The sequence below is a fragment of the Caenorhabditis remanei genome, chromosome IV, assembly GCF_010183535.1.
Source record: "Caenorhabditis remanei strain PX506 chromosome IV, whole genome shotgun sequence".
In the NCBI taxonomy this organism is placed as follows: domain Eukaryota; kingdom Metazoa; phylum Nematoda; class Chromadorea; order Rhabditida; family Rhabditidae; genus Caenorhabditis; species Caenorhabditis remanei.
This window is the reverse complement of record NC_071331.1, coordinates 6,824,507-6,843,055: the sequence shown is the minus strand read 5'-3', so window position 1 is coordinate 6,843,055 and position 18,549 is coordinate 6,824,507. Positions and strand designations below refer to the sequence as shown.

At 36.1% G+C, this 18,549-nt stretch overlaps 3 protein-coding genes across 3 annotated transcripts; all 3 read left to right on the top strand.

The window, feature by feature from the left end:
- Positions 1-46: 46 nt before the first annotated feature.
- GCK72_012642 (uncharacterized protein) lies at positions 47-4,634 on the top strand (the record flags this gene model as incomplete). Its single annotated transcript, XM_053729274.1, has 11 exons — positions 47-104; positions 200-273; positions 643-781; positions 1,357-1,419; positions 1,535-1,953; positions 1,998-2,146; positions 2,200-2,473; positions 2,557-2,775; positions 3,020-3,130; positions 4,112-4,177; positions 4,224-4,634. The coding sequence occupies 11 exons, from the start codon at positions 47-49 to the stop codon at positions 4,632-4,634; spliced, it is 1,983 nt and encodes a 660-aa protein (XP_053584046.1).
- Positions 4,635-8,772: 4,138 nt separating this feature from the next.
- On the top strand, positions 8,773-14,035 carry GCK72_012641 (uncharacterized protein; the record flags this gene model as incomplete). Its single annotated transcript, XM_053729273.1, has 11 exons — positions 8,773-8,800; positions 8,862-8,935; positions 9,287-9,425; positions 10,298-10,360; positions 10,556-10,974; positions 11,020-11,168; positions 11,222-11,462; positions 11,556-11,774; positions 11,855-11,965; positions 13,513-13,578; positions 13,625-14,035. 11 exons carry the CDS (start codon positions 8,773-8,775, stop codon positions 14,033-14,035), a joined length of 1,920 nt encoding a protein of 639 aa, XP_053584045.1.
- A 1,138-nt stretch (positions 14,036-15,173) lies between these two features.
- Positions 15,174-17,739, top strand: GCK72_012640 (uncharacterized protein; the record flags this gene model as incomplete). The annotated part of the gene is made up of 8 exons (XM_053729272.1): positions 15,174-15,231; positions 15,320-15,393; positions 15,744-15,869; positions 16,616-16,662; positions 16,792-17,065; positions 17,158-17,376; positions 17,459-17,569; positions 17,701-17,739. 8 exons carry the CDS (start codon positions 15,174-15,176, stop codon positions 17,737-17,739), a joined length of 948 nt encoding a protein of 315 aa, XP_053584044.1.
- Between the last annotated feature and the right edge of the window lie 810 nt (positions 17,740-18,549).

The following is an 18,549-nucleotide window of genomic DNA, read 5'->3' as shown; positions in this document are numbered from 1 at the left end:
CAGACCCCCCGGGGCCAAGTTATAAAATTTTCTAGTCTTTCAATCGATGTCTTCTGGTCAAAATGCAAATAGAACCGCCGAAAATAATGTGATCACTTTGAATGGTAAGTTTATTCTATCTGCTTATTATAGTAAGGAGTAATTCCTAAGCAGTCAATGAAACATCTTTTCTGAAACATCTTTTTTTTTCTTTTTCCAGATTCCGATGAAGAAACGGAAGACAGCAATCCATTAAGTACAAGTAGCTCCAGTGCCTCCTTGAATCTTTGTAAAGTAAGTTTCTTTATTTTCTCCGTATAATTAAATTTGAACTAAAAGTATGCTACATATCTGAAATTCCCCAAACTAGAAAATGTTGTCAAAATACACAACAAATTTGTCCACGTGATTTTGCAAAAAAAAAAAAATTGACTGATTCGATGATGGTGCAAACTACCCTCAATTCGGTAATCCGATGAGAAGAGAAGAGAACGGAGAATAGAGAAATATTTGTTGTTTGGTTTTGAATCAGACTTCTCATGAGATGGCCTAACTTTTTGAATCAGAACGTAGGTATGGTGTGTAAAACAATACCAGCCCAAACTATACCAGTCAGCACAAAATAAAAACTTTTAAAAACAGGAAAAAACTTTAAAATTTTAGGTCTACGAAGCCGAAAAAGCTGCCCACCACTATGGTGCTCTCAGCTGTGTCGGATGTAAAGGATTTTTCCGTCGAGCACTTCTCAAGGCGGATCAGTTGGAATGTGCAGCGATTGGAGAGTGTACAGTTAGTGTTTTGCGTGAGTTTGATTTGGAGTTGAGTGTGTATATGTTGGCATCAACTAACTTGACAAATAAATTAATGAATTGAAAAAATGCAGGAAGGAAATGAGTTATTTGAAACGGTAGTGTTTTAGGTTTTGGTTTGAACTTCAACTATTTATTGGAAAAATGGTTTTTTCGTAATTGCGCTCTAATCAAAACTCTTGGTGTCCGATCGGTTCTAATTTCAAAAAGAAGATCAAACGAAAAAGACGAGTCAAGAATTCATTTTTCAAAAATAAAGTGGTCAGCCGGTGTCAGGCAGCTCAATATTGTCATTTGAATTGTTTTTGTGCAGTTTTTGCAGTGCATACTATGCCAACGTTTATAATTTTCGAAAACCTTTAAAAAAACTGGCTAAAACAGAAACTTTTGTTCAAAGTGAGCAGTTTTCAAAAGCGAAACACATTAGTTTTGATTCAGTCAGTTATGATTCAAGAAGCACTTCAAACGGGAAAACGCTTCTCACCATTTCAGCATTTTGAAAAATGGCAAACTGGCGGTCAGGCAAACTAGGTAACATTGCTTTCAACTATATAAATAATATTTTCAGAAAAAATACAATGCAGGAGTTGTCGATTCAACAAGTGCCTTCGAGAAGGGATGAATCCTGCTTGTGAGTAATATATTTTTCTACCCCTTACTTTCGTAGTACGGTAGAATAATCTCATTCTTTTTTAATAACTCTCTGAAACCTTGAAAAGTTCAATTAGAAAAGTCCATCATTCCAGTTGTCCGCCCAAACCGAGACGCTCCTCCAAAACCACGTAAACCCACAACTACCGTAGCCTCATGTGACCTAACTGATCGTGGCAGGACCACTAAAACACGTGAGGAATGGATGAAGAAGATGACAGTCGAGATGAGAACTATACTCATGACTTTGTTGAATATTGAGACAAAAGTAATGAAAGGAGACACTCAGCAGGAGGCATCGAAGTTGTATCCACTCAAAGGGATCGATAAATTGAGGGATATTGTGGAGACAGCAATTAGTTTGAAGGGAAAACGAACGGAAATGAGATATGAAGCATATCGAATGGCTGGAAATGATGAGTTGTGTGCGATTGCGTATAGGAGATTGATTGCGGCTATTGATTGGGTGGAGAGCTTATCGCCATTGTTGGGACACTTGACGGTGGATGATAAGGTAAAAAAGAAAGAGTTGAACTACAAACTACACTAAATTTTCAGATAGCACTCATCAAATCCTCCTTCGCTCCCCTTATGGTCTTCAACTTCTGCGCCCGGACCGCCGAAGCCTGCCAAGACGAAAATGTGTTATGCCTCTGTAATTTTGCATATGTACCGAGAAATATTTCAAAACTATATGAAGACACTTAGTAAGCTATCCCCTTTCTCCTATCATGGTCCCCCAACTAATTCCTTATTTCAGTCATCTTGGAAACGGGCTTGTCGAACGGGCACTAAATGAACTCGTAGCGGTTTACAGGGAGTATGGAATGAGAGAAGAGGAAATAGTCTGTGTGAATGCAATGATTTGTTTGAATCCCCTGGCGAAGGATGTGTCGGATACACTTTTTGAGAAGATAGTGGAATTGAGAAATCGAATAGCGGATTGCTTGTTTTCAATTGTCAAGGAAGTTAGGTTAAGCCCCACACCGAATGATTGCTATGGACATATTCTGTTGTCATTGGCTACTGTTACGGTAAGTAACTTAGACAAGGAATATTATAATCACAACTCCAAAAAAGAAAACGACGTCTTGAAACAGAAAATCTCTTTTTTCAGGAACTAGCCAACGCGATGAGCGAGAATCTCCAATTCGCTCAAACATTTTCGAATCAAGGTGAAATTCCTCTGTTGACTGATCTGTTCGGATGCTTCACTGTTGAACCATTCTTCAAGGAAGTCGATGAGTTGGCAGCGTTGAGTCTGGAAAAGGCGTTGACTGAAAAGAAGGAAATTAGTACACAGACTGATCGGGTGCCACCCCCGAGGGCTTTGCTGGTAAAGGTTTTGTTGGTTTCTAATTTTGATGGGGTAGACGGCCAGGAAACGTGCGAAACGGAAATCGGGAATTCTGGAACTTTCGAAATTTCCGACACTTTTCAGAACTTTTTTCCGTTCCAAAATTCCCAAAAAATATTCGGAAATGTCGCTACTCTCGGGGTCCTAAATTTTCAGTTTGGCACATCCAGATGTCGATATACAATCGCTTGTAACTTTTCCAAATGATTTTCTGAAATTGTAGAAACGGCAAGCAACAATAGACGAGGAGAGTGAAGAACCTGCTCGACAGAACTTCCGACTTTTACAACCACCGAACAATTTCTATATTACGGAAATGTTGGATGATTTGAGAGTGAGTTTTACTTTTGGGCACATATTTTTGTTCGTTGGTGTTTTGTTGCATGTGTTAAGGAAAATGTCTGACCGATCAATTAGAATAGCTTTAAACAAGTTAATGAGGTTGATGAAACAGATGCACACCATCAACTAATCCATTAAATAATACAGATATTTCTGAAACTTATAGAGAATCTGAAACGTTCAATAACAACAGAACATATTAGTTTTTAAAGGTTTCCAGTTGGAAATAAGAATCTTGGAGAATATGTTAAGAATTACCCGATTTTAACTTAGACATTCTTAAGAGTGATACTTATCTAATAGATTATACAATTAATTAAACTTTTTAGCGGTACTAGAATACAATTATTCACATGAATAATAAATTCAAATATAATAGTTAACTTGACACCAAACTGTGTGTGCTCCGTTTTTTGGAGGATTACCCAGCTGGCCTCTCCTCAAACCAGTTTTCTGTATCTATACGCCGTGCCCTTTCTACTCCGAGCACGGTTTTGAGCTAACCACTTAAAACGGCCAGTATTCACCAAGAATTCATTAAACACGGTTGTCGACTTATGGGGATTAATTGAAACGTTAAATACTACCCTGGAGCTATAACTCTTTACAATAAGAGAGAGAGAGAGAGAGAGAGAGAGAGAGAGAGAGAGAGAGAGAGAGAGAGAGAGAGAGAGAGAGAGAGAGAGAGAGAGAGAGCGCTCGTCAAAATTTCTCAACTACAAACATTGAGCCCGTAGTTTACTTGTGTAATTCGGACAATCCGTTTTGTGACAAACTTTATCAATAAGAAAATTAGCTTGAAAACTAAAATTTCATACCTATTTACTTTGTTCTCATTGTCAGTTCTGTATTCTGTTTCACACTTTTGTTAAATCTGAAATAATTACGGTACCACCAGTTGTTGGCCCCATCCCACGACGTCTCTTTCTTCTGTCCCCCATGTTAACCCCTCCATTTGTTTGCTCGTTTCCAGGCACCCTCCTCCTCAATTTCCCTCTCCTCCCCAGATGAATACCATCCCACCAGCACTGCACCAATGGTACTTGTATCATTTCATCTTATCTCGAAATTCCCCATTTTTTCAGAACAATCACGCCGAGAATCATCTGATGGGCTTGAATTATGATGCGTCGACAATACAGAATGGTGTGAGCAGTAATGGAGTTGCTCATCCTCCTACTGTACCTACTGTACCACCGATCGCTGCGAGACCCGTCTACGATCAGCAACCATCGTGTTCCAATCAGAATCCGTCTACATTTTATAACTTCCCCCCTCCACCCGGTTACCCACCTCTTAATGCTGGTTATACTCCAAATATCAACTATCCTCAACTCTATCAACAACCCCAATATTACAATTTTCCCGCTCAAAATGTAGATCAAACTTACCCATATTCTCAAGACATTCCCCCACCTCAACCATATTTCTACAACCAAAACCCTCAAAATTATCCACATCATCATAACAATTTTCAGAATCAATACGCGTCTTGAATAGGCTTACTGTATTTCTTTTTGTGTGCTCTTTCACTTTTCCGGTGGCATAATTCGTTCCATTCTTTTCAACACTTTCCAGATGATTTTTACGTGTAACTCTTTCTCTTTGATTCTTGCTAATGTTTTTCTTTTTTGCGTAATGAATTTTTATCTAAATATGTTGATGCTGAAAACATGGCATTGAGATGCTTATGAACTGCAAATATGATTGAAATCTTGAAAATGAGAAGCATTTGAAAAAGTGGGGGTAAGGGTCGTTTGGAATATCACTGGTCAAGAGATCAGAGGGATAAAACTTGAAAGTTTAATGAAGCGTTAAAAAATGTAAATTTCTGAATATACTCTCAGTACACCTCCTAGAGCAAAAGAACTCTGACAAGGGAACCCCAACACCATGCAAGTGCTTTTTTAGCTGAAACTTTCAGGATAAGTTAATAATTATCTGAATAGATGAATCTGAAATTTTTGAAGTGCGCCCGACATTTTCAGCCGAGTTATTATGAATTTTTTTCTGTGCAAGAGAAGTCCGCGCCGCACTCACGCGGCGGCCACGCCCATTCCGATTTCAACGCTGCGTTTAATTTTTGAACACTGACGCGAGAATTGGGCGTGGCCGCCGCTTGAGTGCGGCGCGGACTTCTCTTGCACAAAAAAAGAATTCATAATGAGAGCTCTCAAAGTTTGGCTCAGATTTAACACAGGAAGCCCCATTCTCTCGCTTGGAAACAGCTCCCAAAATGTCACTTCCCTCCCTTTGCCATGTTTTCGACTGGCCGGGTAGCCGAGGGTATGTGCGCTGGGATGGTAATCAAAGTGTTGGGGGTGTGAGGCTATGTAAGGCATGTCACATTCGATTTTTTTTGTCTACTTGTCAACCAGGCCATGAAATCATATCACTCTTTTACTTTATTCGCTATCATAAATGCAGTCTTTTTAAAAACATTTCCTATTTCTCAAAAGTTTTTTGTCACAAAAATGCTCTACCGCTACTGGTACCGAAGATGGTTTTTTTAATAACTAATTTTTTTTATTTTGTGAGATTTCGAAAAATCAACGAAATCGAAAAGGTATTCTAATTCTAGTCTAACCCGATAGTCCTCCAAATGTTTTGTTTCTTTTTTTAATGCTTGAAATTTTAATGTTTTAGGTTTAAACCAGCAAAAAAACTTTCAGTTTCATTTAATCATTTTCTGATTGACCCGAACAAAAAGAAATCCAATGAAGTGTAATGTCTTCTCCAGATTTTTTGTTTTTGTAAAACTTCGTTTCAATAATTCTCGATCTAATTTGGGAAATGAAGCGATGCAGATGGGAACTCAATTATTTTGTTAGAGCTTCCTGGTGTACAAAGTTATGATAGCTTCTTTTCGAGGTAGTGAGAATTTGAGTTTTTAAAACAAAATTTACCTTTACAATTTGTAGTAAGTTTATGAAAATAGTTACTCAGGAGTTACAATGAACGTACTGATATAAATAAATTGATAAATTAGTAGTTGAGTGAATCGGAGAGGAAAACGGTACAAAATCGTAAAAGTGTTGAATACTAATTCGTTTGTTCGGAGTTGTCTAATTATCACTGTTCCATGACACACATTTATTTTTATGAATGGGCAAACAATAATTCGTTGTATATGCCAAACAGCCATTAATTTTTTTGAAGTGATGCTTAAGTGCTACAAGGTTTTTATATGACCTTTCATTGAATATGGCTCTACGATATACTCTCCCACGCTCAAATGTCTTATCAAAAAATTGGAGTCAGTACAAAAATCGTTTATATATCGCTGCTCCAAGAAGTTTAACTTTGAATACATATCCTATTTCAAAACTTTGGAAACCTATGAATTGGAATCTTTGGAATACAGACGATTATTAAACGATCTAGTTTACTTGTATAAAATAATTGTTTCTGAGGAATTTTACTCTCCAAATCTGCTTTTTACCTTGTTTCCAAACCTTAAGTCTTTAAGACGCCACCCTTTCCATATTAGATCTCTCCTGTCTAACAACTCTAAATTCGGTGCTCAATACTTACCTAATCGTTTATTATCCTGTTGGAATTCCCTTCCTGTTAATGTTTTCCCGGTTAAAACTTCCTCCCGTTGTTTCAGAAATAATGTTAAACTTCTTGACTTCTCTAATTATCTCACTCTTAACATGTCTACCTACTAATCTAAATTCCTTATCGCTTTCGTTTGTTCTCTACGATTGTGTTAGTGGCTTTTGGCCCTTCATCTCAAAAATAAATCAATATTTTTAGCATTTGATCAAAAATTTTTCCTGTTCCTGTTTCCATAATGGACCTACCCACAAAGAAAACTTGCCTATTCACGAACGCAAAATAATGCATTTTTATGGCACAAAAATGCAAAAAATGCATTAAGAGGCACTATCTGTAAGAGTGAGAATGTTAGTGTTGGGCCTTGGCACAGTTGCAAAAAGTTGTATCAATCCGAACTCTTTTTACAGCATATGTACCCCTGTGATAGTGATTTACAAAAAATATGTCACCAGTCCCCTATGACGTCATCATAGGGATATAGGCCCAATAATTGACTTTTCGCCTAAAAATTCATAAAAATTTCAATTTTCCAGATAACTTTGTGAAACTTCTGGTACATGTTAGGAGTGTTTTTGTCTACTCCTACACAACTTTTCAGCCCCCCCAGACACCCCAGAAACCGTTCAAATAAATTGCATTTTTTTGTTTTTTTTCCACTTTTCTCAAAAAATCCCTCTAGAAGCCATAAAATTTCTAAACGTATTCGTATTCCCCGCAAAATGTTCTATTAGATCCATGTGAAATCATAAAAAAACCATTGGACCATCTCTGTTTCATATAACTCCTTTCTATACTGCATTTTTCAATAATTTTAGTTCACTCTAGCCATTTTCACTTTTACTCTCGAAGTCCTTAGGAGCTCACAGACATAGATCTCGTTGAGATCTACAATTTAGTATATTTTTCGGCTCATAAAACTCGGTTTTAAGCAAGTTAGGTCTGTTTCGACTTTGTTCAGTAAAACAAGTCTGACTATTTATAAATTACAATCAAATAGCTTTGAAACATTTTTTAAAGTCGGAAGTCGGAATTCCATGCAACTCTGGTACATAGTACGTGTAACTATGTCTCTTTGATTCTTGCTAATGTTTTTTTTTGCGTAATGAACTTTTATCTAATTATGAAAACGTAATTCCGAATATCACTGCTCTGCAATTCAAACAAAAATACTTTAAAAGTTTTATGAAATGTTAAAAATAGCATATTCTGAATATTCTCTTAGTACTAACCTCCTGGGTCGCATAACAAAAGAACCCAAAGACTATTTAAAGTATGTCCCATTCTATTTTTTTTTCATACATTAAAATAAGAACCTTCATCTTCATAAAACGAATATCAAAGTAATGTTATTTTTTCATACTTTCATGAAACCGGCTCTTTTAATTTATTCGCCATCCTAAATTTTTTTAACTTCTTCTATTTCACGAAAGTATTTTTATGACAAAAATTCTTTATCATCATTTCGATTATGGGTCCGAGATTGGCTGCTAGACATGTCCAATCACTAATTTTTTTGTTCAATTTTGTGATATTTCGGAAAGTCGATGAAACGGAAAATGCATTTTGCTCTATCACCAAATGCTCTGTTTAGTGGACAGATCTCTCTCTTTGTTTTCACATACTTATATAAAAACAAATGAATAAATGAGTAAATGAGTAAATCGGACATATCCAATAAAATTGGGTAGTAATTCGTGTCTCATTATCACTGTTCCATAAAGCAGATTTATTCTCATGAATTGACAAAAACTCAATGTATGGAAAGTTTTCACAGCTGATTCAGCTCATACAGTAATTTTATCCTAGCAGGTAGCTTTTTTGGAAGAACTGTTCCCGTCATAAAACCTCTGTTATTATACAAAATTATAGTTTGTGTAATAATTTCTCCATTGTATCAATAAATCACTTTCCACACATTCAATTTTTCTCACTGCTCCTCCGATCTTTGAATCTCGTCCAAACTCTTTTTTCCAGACCAGCCTGGTGCCAAATCATAAAATTTTATAGTCTTTCAATCGATGGCTTCTGGTCAAAATGTAAATAAAACCGCCGAAAATAATTTGATCACTTTGAATGGTGTTCATAGAATTCCATCAACTAAGTAAAAAATTCCTAAGCAGTAATTTAAATAAAACGATACTGAAACATCTACTTTTTTCCAGATTCCGATGAAGAAACGGAAGACATCAATCTATTAAGTACAAGTAGTTCAAGTGCCTCTTTGAATATTTGTAGAGTAAGTTTTTTGTTTTCTCCATAGAAGTAAACTTGAACTAAAAGTATGCTACATATCTGAAATTCCCCAAACTAGAAAATTTTGTCAAAATACACAACAAATTTGTCCACGTGGTTTTGCAAAAAAAAAGAAGTTGACTGATTCGATGATGATGCAAACTACCCTAAATTCGGTAATCCGATAGAAAGGGAAGAGAACGGAGAATAGAGAAATACTTATTGTTTGGTTCTGAATCAGACTTCTGATGTGCTGATCATTAAGAAAAATCTATTAAGAAAAATCATAACCCATACTACTCCCTTCAGCACAAAATAAAAACTTTTAAAAACAGAAAAAACTTTGAAATTTTAGGTCTGCGGAGCCGAAAAAGCTGCCCACCACTATGGTGCTCTCAGCTGTGTCGGATGTAAAGGATTTTTCCGTCGAGCACTTCTCAAGGCGGATCAGTTGGAATGTGCGGCGAATGGAGAGTGTACAGTTAGTGTTTTGCGTGAGTTTGATTTGGATTTGGGTGTGTGTACTATGAAAATTTCTTCGTGTTCAAAGCTTTTGGTATTCGTTAATAGTCTTTTCCAAATTTTAAAGCCAATGGATTGTTCAATTAGTTTCAAACAAACAAATAATAACTAGCTAAAACAGAAATGTTTTACAAAAATGAACTGGAAAACTGAGAACTGTTTCATAACCATTTAAGTTAGAGTGACCCGTTTTAGTACTTGCGTGAGTTTTGTGGATTTGGGTGTCTGTTTTGCATAGAACAATAGATTAATGAAATGAAAAGGCCAGGAAAGAAAATAGTTATTTGAAACAGAGTGTTTGTTTTTGCTTGAATTTCAATAATGTTTTGCAAAAATGGTTTTTAGTAATTGCGCTCTAATCAAAACTCTCGGTGTATCCTTTACAGGCTTTGTGTTAAAATAGCCGTTCGAATTAGAGTCACAAGAACCGTCAAATACGAAATGCAATGACTGACGACTTCAAATCGCAGTTAATCAATGCTTTATTGTTCACAAATGTTAACCATTAACTTAGATCCGATCGGCTCTAACTTCAAAAAGTAGTCGAAACGGAAAAAAACGTGTCAAAAATTTATGTTTTTGTGTAGTTTTGTGTAGTTAAGGGACTGTCAACGTTTATAATTTTCGAAAACGTGAAAAAAAAACTAGCTGAAACAGACACTTTTGTACACAGTGAGCAGTTTTCAAAAGCGAAACCGATTAGTTTTGATTCAGTCAGTTATGATTCAAATAGCACTTGAAATGGGAAAACGCATTTCACCATTTCATCATTTTGAAAAATGGCAAACTGGCTGTCAGGCAAATTTGGTAACATTGCTTTCAACTATATAAATAATATTTTCAGAAAAAATACAATGCAGGAGTTGTCGATTCAACAAGTGTCTTCGAGAAGGGATGAATCCTGCTTGTGAGTATTTTTACTTCTTTTTTCTTCACGTAGAACGGTAGAATAATCTCATTCTTTTTTTAATAACTCTCTGAAACCTTGAAAAATTCTACTAGAAAAGTCTATCATTTTTTCGCATAAAAGTCTATGTGCCTTTAAACCGTTGCCCGTCTACTCATACCAGACTACCCTTCCCAAAAAAACAAATAATTCCAGTTGTCCGCCCAAACCGAGACGCTCCTCCAAAACCACGTAAACCCACAACTACCGTAGCCTCATGTGACCTAACTGATCGTGGCAGGACCACAAAAACACGTGAGGAATGGATGAAGAAGATGACAGTTGAGATGAGAACTATACTCATGACTTTGTTGAATATTGAGACAAAAGTTATGAAAGGAGACACTCAGCAGGAGGCATCGAAGTTGTATCCACTCAAAGGGATTGATAAATTGAGGGATATTGTGCAGACACCAATTAGTTTGAAAGGGAAACGAACGGAAATGAGATATGAAGCATATCGAATGGCTGGAAATGATGAGTTGTGTGCAATTGCGTATAGGAGATTGATTGCAGCTATTGATTGGGTCGAGAGCTTATCGCCATTGTTGGGACACTTGACGGTGGATGATAAGGTAAAAAAAGAAAGAGTTCAACTACAAACTACATCAAATTTTCAGATAGCACTCATCAAATCCTCCTTTGCTCCCCTCATGGTCTTCAACTTCTGCGCCAGGACAGCCGAAGCCTGCCAAGACGAAAACGTGTTATGCCTTTGTAATTTTGCATATGTACCGAGAAATATTTCAAAACTATATGAAGACACTTAGTAAGCTATCCCCTTTCTCCTATCATGGTCCCCCAACTAATTTCTTATTTCAGTCATCTTGGAAACGGGCTTGTCGAACGGGCGCTCAATGAACTTGTAGCGGTTTACAGGGAGTATGGAATGATTTGTTTGAATCCCCTTGCGAAGGATGTGTCGGATTCACTTTTTGAGAAGATTGTGGAATTGAGAAATCGAATAGCGGATTGCTTGTTTTCAATTGTCAAGGAAGTTAGGTTAAGCCCCACACCGAATGTTTGCTATGGACATATTCTGTTGTCATTGGCTACTGTTACGGTGAGTAATTTAGATGACATTTCCGAACTCATTGTAATAATCACAACCCCAAAAAAGAAAACGACGTCTTGAAACAGAACGTTTCTTTTTTAGGAACTAGCCAACGCAATGAGCGAGAATCTCCAATTCGCTCAAACATTTTCGAATCAAGGTGAAATTCCTCTGTTGACTGATCTGTTCGGATGCTTCACTGTTGAACCATTTTTCAAGGAAGTCGATGAGTTGGCAGCGTTGAGTCTGGAAAAGGCGTTGACTGAGAAAAAGGAAATCAGTACACAGACTTATCGAGTGCCACCCCCGAGGGCTTTGCTGGTAAGGGTTTTGATTTTTTAAATTTCGAAGTTAACAAATCATCACGTCTAAATTTTCCAAAAGATTATCTGAAATTGTAGAAACGGCAAGCAACAGTAGACGAGGAGAGTGAAGAACCTGCCCGACAGAACTTCCGACTTTTACAACCACCGAACAATTTCTATATTACGGAAATGTTGGATGATTTGAGAGTGAGTTTTATTCTTGGGCACATATTTGTTCGTTGGTGTTTTGTTGCATGTGTTAGGTAGAAAAGTAGAAGTCATGTCCAGACTCCAAAAAGAAATAACTATTACCAATCAAAGCTTCGAACGAATTTGTAAGGTTGCTGAAACTGATTCACATTATTATTTTGCAAATTATTTTTGCTGTTTTTGTTGATTAAGACAGATATGTAGGTCATGAACTTATAGAGAGATTTAAACATACAATACCAACAGAACACATCAGTTTTTGAATTTTTAAAGTAGAATAGTATTTGTTAAGAGTAGTTGATGGGTTGTCCTATTTTAACCTAGAAATTTGTTGGGGTTACCAATTGATCACTGAGAAAATTGAAACAATTTGTAGTTAATGAAACTGCTTTTCGAAGCTAGAATAATTATGGATGACACAAACGCTAACAGTTTTTGAAGAAACTCTTTTGAAGAATTTGAAACAGATAAATTCAGTTAAAAGTGATAAATATATGTGAATCACCATTTTTTGTTTACTTAAACTTTTATAGACCGACCCGGGCCGATTGTTTTTCTTGAATAGTTTTTTTTTCTCATAAACATCGTACCATGTTTATTTATAACTCAAAACGGAGGTATTTTAAATCATCATATATGAAAAACAAGAACATTCTTGCAAACAAATCACACGAGCCAATACAGGCTTGTCCTCCTTCGTGTTGTCCGGTCCAGACCAAAGCGGGACGAAAGCGATTGTTGCTACCGTGGTTTACTCGTGGAATTGGTTTTATTTTTATGGAGGACAATTTAAAAACTGTTTCATAACTTTGTCAAATCTGGAGAAGTTTCAATTTCTTCAATTTGAATCAGATCAACTGGTTTACAGTTTCACACAGGACCTGACTAAACAGATAGATTGTGGTTTTGCGGAGCTAAAAAATTCGTCATTCTTTTTCCCGAATTAATATGCAGTTAACTTGACATTTTAAGAGAAATTGGACCATAAAAACGAAGCTAAAAAAGGTAGTTTTCAATTACAAAAGCAGTTAAGATAGACAACCTTGCAGACTTTCTCACTCAGTCACAAGTTTCCTTATTGTATCAATTTTTGCACAACAAAATAGATCGCGTCCATTCATTAATACACGTTTGTAGACTTATGCGGTTCACTTGAAACGTTAAATATTGTCATGGAGCAGTACAAAATGTTTTATGGAGAAATCATATCTATTTACTTTTCTCTCAATTCCTGCTCCGTATTCAGTTTCACAGTTTTGTTAAACTTGGAAAAGTTATGGTGCCAACAGTTAGTTGTTTCTTAACGTTTTTGACAATGTAGATTAACCGATTTACTGTTTCTGAACTTGTTTAAACATGTAACTTAAATATTTCATTTTACTGTTAAAGTAATTGTTCTTCAATCTCACTATCAGCTCTAGGAACTCAAACACTTGCGAGCAAATAGTTTTTCTGAAACTTTTATGCATGACACCCTATCCAACTTCGTCCCCTCTCCCCTCTCTTCCCCATGTTAACCCCTCCATCTGTTTGCTCGTTTCCAGGCACCCTCCTCCTCAATTTCCCTCTCCTCCCCAGATGAATACCATCCCACGAGCACTGCACCAATGGTACTTGTATCATTTCATCTTATCTCGAAATTCCCCATTTTTTCAGAACAATCACGCCGAGAATCATCTGATGGGCCTGAATTATGATGCGTCGACAATACAGAATGGTGTGAGCAGTAATGGAGTTGCTCATCCTCCTACAGTACCTACAGTACCACCGGTCGCTGCGAGACCAGTCTACGATCAGCAACCATCGTGTTCCAATCAGAATCCGTCTACATTTTATAATTTCCCCCCTCCACCCGGTTATCCACCTCTTAACGCTGGTTATACTCCAAATATCAACTATCCTCAACTCTATCAACAACCCCAATATTACAATTTTCCCGCTCAAAATGTAGATCAAACTTATCCATATTCTCAAGACATTCCTCCTCCTCAACCATATTTCTACAACCAAAACCCACAAAATTATCCACATCATCATAACAATTTTCAGAATCAATACGCGTCTTGAATAGGCTTACTGTATTTCTTTTTGTGTGCTCTTTCACTTTTCCGGTGGCATAATTCGTTCCATTCTTTTCAACACTTTCCAGATGATTTTTACGTGTAACTCTTTCTCTTTGATTCTTGCTAATGTTTTTCTTTTTTGCTTAATGAACTTTTATCTAATTATTTTCAAACAGACATGGTCGGATCGGCCTGCCCATAAATTAAACATTGTTTTTGACTACATCAGTAAAATTTTCTACGATCCCAAATTTTTTCGAAAATTTTGTGATATTTCGAAAAGTCAATGAAACAGAAAATGCATTTTTCTCAACTAGTCTAACTCGATAGTGTTCCAATATTTTCAACCTTGAAATTTTCCTGTTTTTATGTTTAAGCCAAAAATAGTTTTCAGTTTCATTTAACCATTTTTTCATTGACAATAACGAAAAAAATGCTCGGTATAGATTTCCAAACCCGACTTCTCCAAATTTTTTTTTGTAAAACTTTGTTTCATTTATTTTCCATGTAATTTAGGAGAACAAACGATACAGTTGGGAACTCAATTATTTTGTTGAGCCCGCTGGTATAGAAAGTTCTTGCTAGCTTCTTTTGGAGGTAGTCAGGATTTCAGTTTTTCGAATAAAATTTACCTATTCAAAATTATAGCAAGTTTATGAACATAGTTACTCATGAATTACAAGAAAATACAGATACGCATCTGTACTTTTATTTTTATTTTTAGCCCTTTTGATCCTATCACGTATTTTCACGTACTTATATAATTAAATGAATAAATAAATAACTGATTGTGAGTAAATTGGACAAAACCAATAATTTGAGATGTACTTCGTGTCTCAATATCACTGTTTCATGAAGCAGATGTATGTTTTATGAATAGTCAAATTTTGTTCCATGGATCAGTCAGTTGGATTAAAAAGAGCTCCTATAGGATGTTGTCATAATTTTAACAGTTCCCGTCATAAAATTTCAATTCCAAAACCATATTTTTAACAAATGATTAATAATTTTCCCCTGTTTCCATGAACTACTTTCAGCACTTTCAATTTTTTCACATTGATATTCCGTTTAAAATCTCGGCCAAGCTTTTTTTTCCAGAAACCCTCTGTGTCAAATCATAAAGTTCTCTAGTCTTTCAATCGATGACTTTTGGTCAAAATGCAAATATAACCGCCGAAAATAATGTGATCACTTTGAATGGTAAGTTAATATAACTCTATATTGTTATAAAAAGTTTCAAAGCAGTAACTTTAATAACACTATACTGAAACATGGTTTTTTTTTCCAGATTCCGACGAAGAAACGGAAGACAGCAATCCATTAAGTACAAGTAGTTCCAGTGCCTCCTTGAATCTGTGTATGGTAAGTTTTTTGTTTTCTATATATAATTAAATTTGAACTAAAAATATGCTATATATCTGAAATTCCCCTAACTAGAAAATGTTGTCAAAGTACACAACAAATTTGTCCACGTGATTTTGCAACAAAAAAGAAGTTGACTGATTCGATGATGATGCAAACTACCCTCAATTCGGTAATCCGATGAAAAAGGAAGAGAACGGAGAATAGAGAAATACTGGTTGTTTGGTTGGGATGAGGTGGTCTAACTTTTTGAATCAGAACTAAGGCCACCTAAGCAAAATTCCAGCCCAAACTGCACCAGTCAGCTCAAATTAAAAACTTTTAAAAACAGAAAAAATGTAAACTTTCAGGCCTGCGGATCCGAAAAAGCCTCCCACCACTATGGAGCTCTCAGCTGTGTCGGATGTAAAGGATTTTTCCGTCGAGCACTTCTCAAGGCGGATCAGTTGGAATGTGCGGCGAACGCAGAGTGTACAGTTAGTGTTTTGCGTGAGTTTAAGCATTGAGAGTCATTCGTTATGACGAAAATAACGACAGAATGTTTTTTTTTTCGAAAAAGTGGTCAGCTAGGTGTCAGACAGCACAATATGTTGTGTCCATAATGCGGCATTCTATCCAATGTTCCATCAGTTTCGAACAAATGAATAAAAACTAAGTGAAAGAAGACACTGAATTAACGCTTGATGAGTTTTGAAAACGTGAATATAAATTAGTTGAAACAGAAATTTTGTACAAAGTCGGCGGCAAAACTGGAAACACTTTCATAATCGTTTAAGTAAGAGTCACCCGTTTTAGAACCGTCAAGAGTTGATTAATTGCCATCCGACCGGTTCTAATATTGCGAACAACTTGAAACGGAAAAATATGCATTTTGTTGCGTTTTTTATTAAATAAAAGTGTCAATATTTTTAAAGGTTTTGTGCAGTTCTTACATTTGAGGGACTTGTTTTAACGATTGATGCGTTTTTAGCACGTGAAGAAAAGAACGATCGATTTAGAAACGCCAGTTTCAGAACCGGTTTGACTAAAAACTTTTAAAATAGAACCTTTAAACAAATGATTTCAATTCACAGTTGATACAAATAATTCCCAAAAAAGTGGATAATTAGTTGTGATTGAGACAGTCATAATTCAAGAAGTTCTGGAAACGGAATAATGACTATAATCGGTATACTGAATATCTTTTCCAAATGTATCAATTTTCAGAAAAAATCCAATGCAGGAGTTGTTGATTCAACAAGTGCCTTCGAGAAGGGATGAATCCTGCTTGTGAGTAATATATTTTTCTACCCATTACTTTCGTAGTACGGTAGAATAATCTCATTCTTTTTTTAATAACCCTTTGAAACCTTGAAAAGTTCAATTAGTCATGGTCCCCCAACTAATTTATTATTTCAGTCATCTTGGAAACGGGCTTGTCGAACGGGCGCTCAATGAACTCGTAGCAGTTTACAGGGAGTATGGGATGAGAGAAGAGGAAATAGTCTGTGTGAATGCAATGATTTGTTTGAATCCCCTGGCGAAGGATGTGTCGGATTCACTTTTTGAGAAGATAGTGGAGTTGAGAAATCGAATAGCGGATTGCTTGTTTTCAATTGTCAAGGAAGTTAGGTTAAGCCCCACACCGAATGTTTGCTATGGGCATATTCTGTTGTCATTGGCCACTGTTACGGTTAGTTATTTATTCAACACTTCCCGGATCCATTGTAATAATCACAATCCCAAAAAATAAAACGACTTCTTAAATCAGAAAATTTCTTTCAGGAACTAGCCAACGCGATGAGCGAGAATCTCCAATTCGCTCAAACATTTTCAAATCAAGGTGAAATTCCTCTGTTGACTGATCTGTTCGGATGCTTCACTGTTGAACCATTCTTCAAGGAAGTCGATGAGTTGACAGCGTTGAGTCTGGAAAAGGCGTTGACTGAGAAGAAGGAGATCAGTACGCAGACTGATCGGGTGCCACCTCCGAGGGCTTTGCTGGTGAGTGGTTTTGATTTTTTTTAATTTCGCAGGTGAAGAAAAATCACGAGTAACTTTTCCAAATGATTATCTGAAATTGTAGAAACGGCAAGCAACAATAGACGAGGAGAGTGAAGAACCTGCCCGACAAAACTTCCGACTTTTACAACCACCGAACAATTTCTATATTACGGAAATGTTGGATGATTTGAGAGTGAGTTTACTTTTGGGCACATATTTGTTCATTTTTGTTTTGCTGCATGTGTTAGTTAGAAAAGTAGAAGCCATGTCCAGACTCCAAAAAAAATAACTATTACCAATCAAAGCTTCTAACGAATTTTTAAGGTTGCTGAAACTGATTCACATTATTATTTTGCAAATTAATTTTGCTGCCGTACTAAGACAGATATGTAGGTCATGAATTTATAGAGAATTTGAAACATACAATACCAACAGAACACATCAATTTTCGAAATTTCTAATGAGAATAGTATTTGTTAAGAGTAGTTGATGGATTGTCCTATTTTAACCTAGAAATTTGTTGGGGTTACCAATTAATCACTGAGAAAATTGAAACAATTTGTAGTTAATGAAACTGCTTTGCCAAGCTAGAATTATGGATCGAACAAACGCTAACAGTTTTTGAAGAAACTCTTTTGAAGAATTTGAAACAGATAAATTCAGTTAAAAGTGATAAATATATGTGAATCACCATTTTTTGTTTACAACTTTTATAGACCGACCCGGGCCGATTGTTTTTCTTGAATAGTTTTTTTTTTCTCATAAATGTCGTACCAGGTTTATTGATAACTCTAAACAGAGGTATTTTGAATCATCATATACATATAAAGAACAAAAACATTCTTGCAAACAAATCACACGAGCCAATACAGGCTTGTCCTCCTTCGTGTTGTCCGGTCCAGACCAAACCGGGACGAAAACGATTGTAGCTACCGTGGTTTACTTGTGGAATTGGTTTTAATTCTTATGAAGGACAATTTAAAATCTGTTTCATAACTTTGTCAAATCTGGAGAAGTTACTGTGTCACCAATTTCTTCAATTTGAGTCAGATCAACTGGTTTACCGTTTCACACAGGACATGACTAAACAGATAGATTGTGGTTTTGCGGAGCTAGAAAATCCGTCATTCTTTTTCCCGAGTTAATATACAGTTGATTTGACATTTTTAGAGA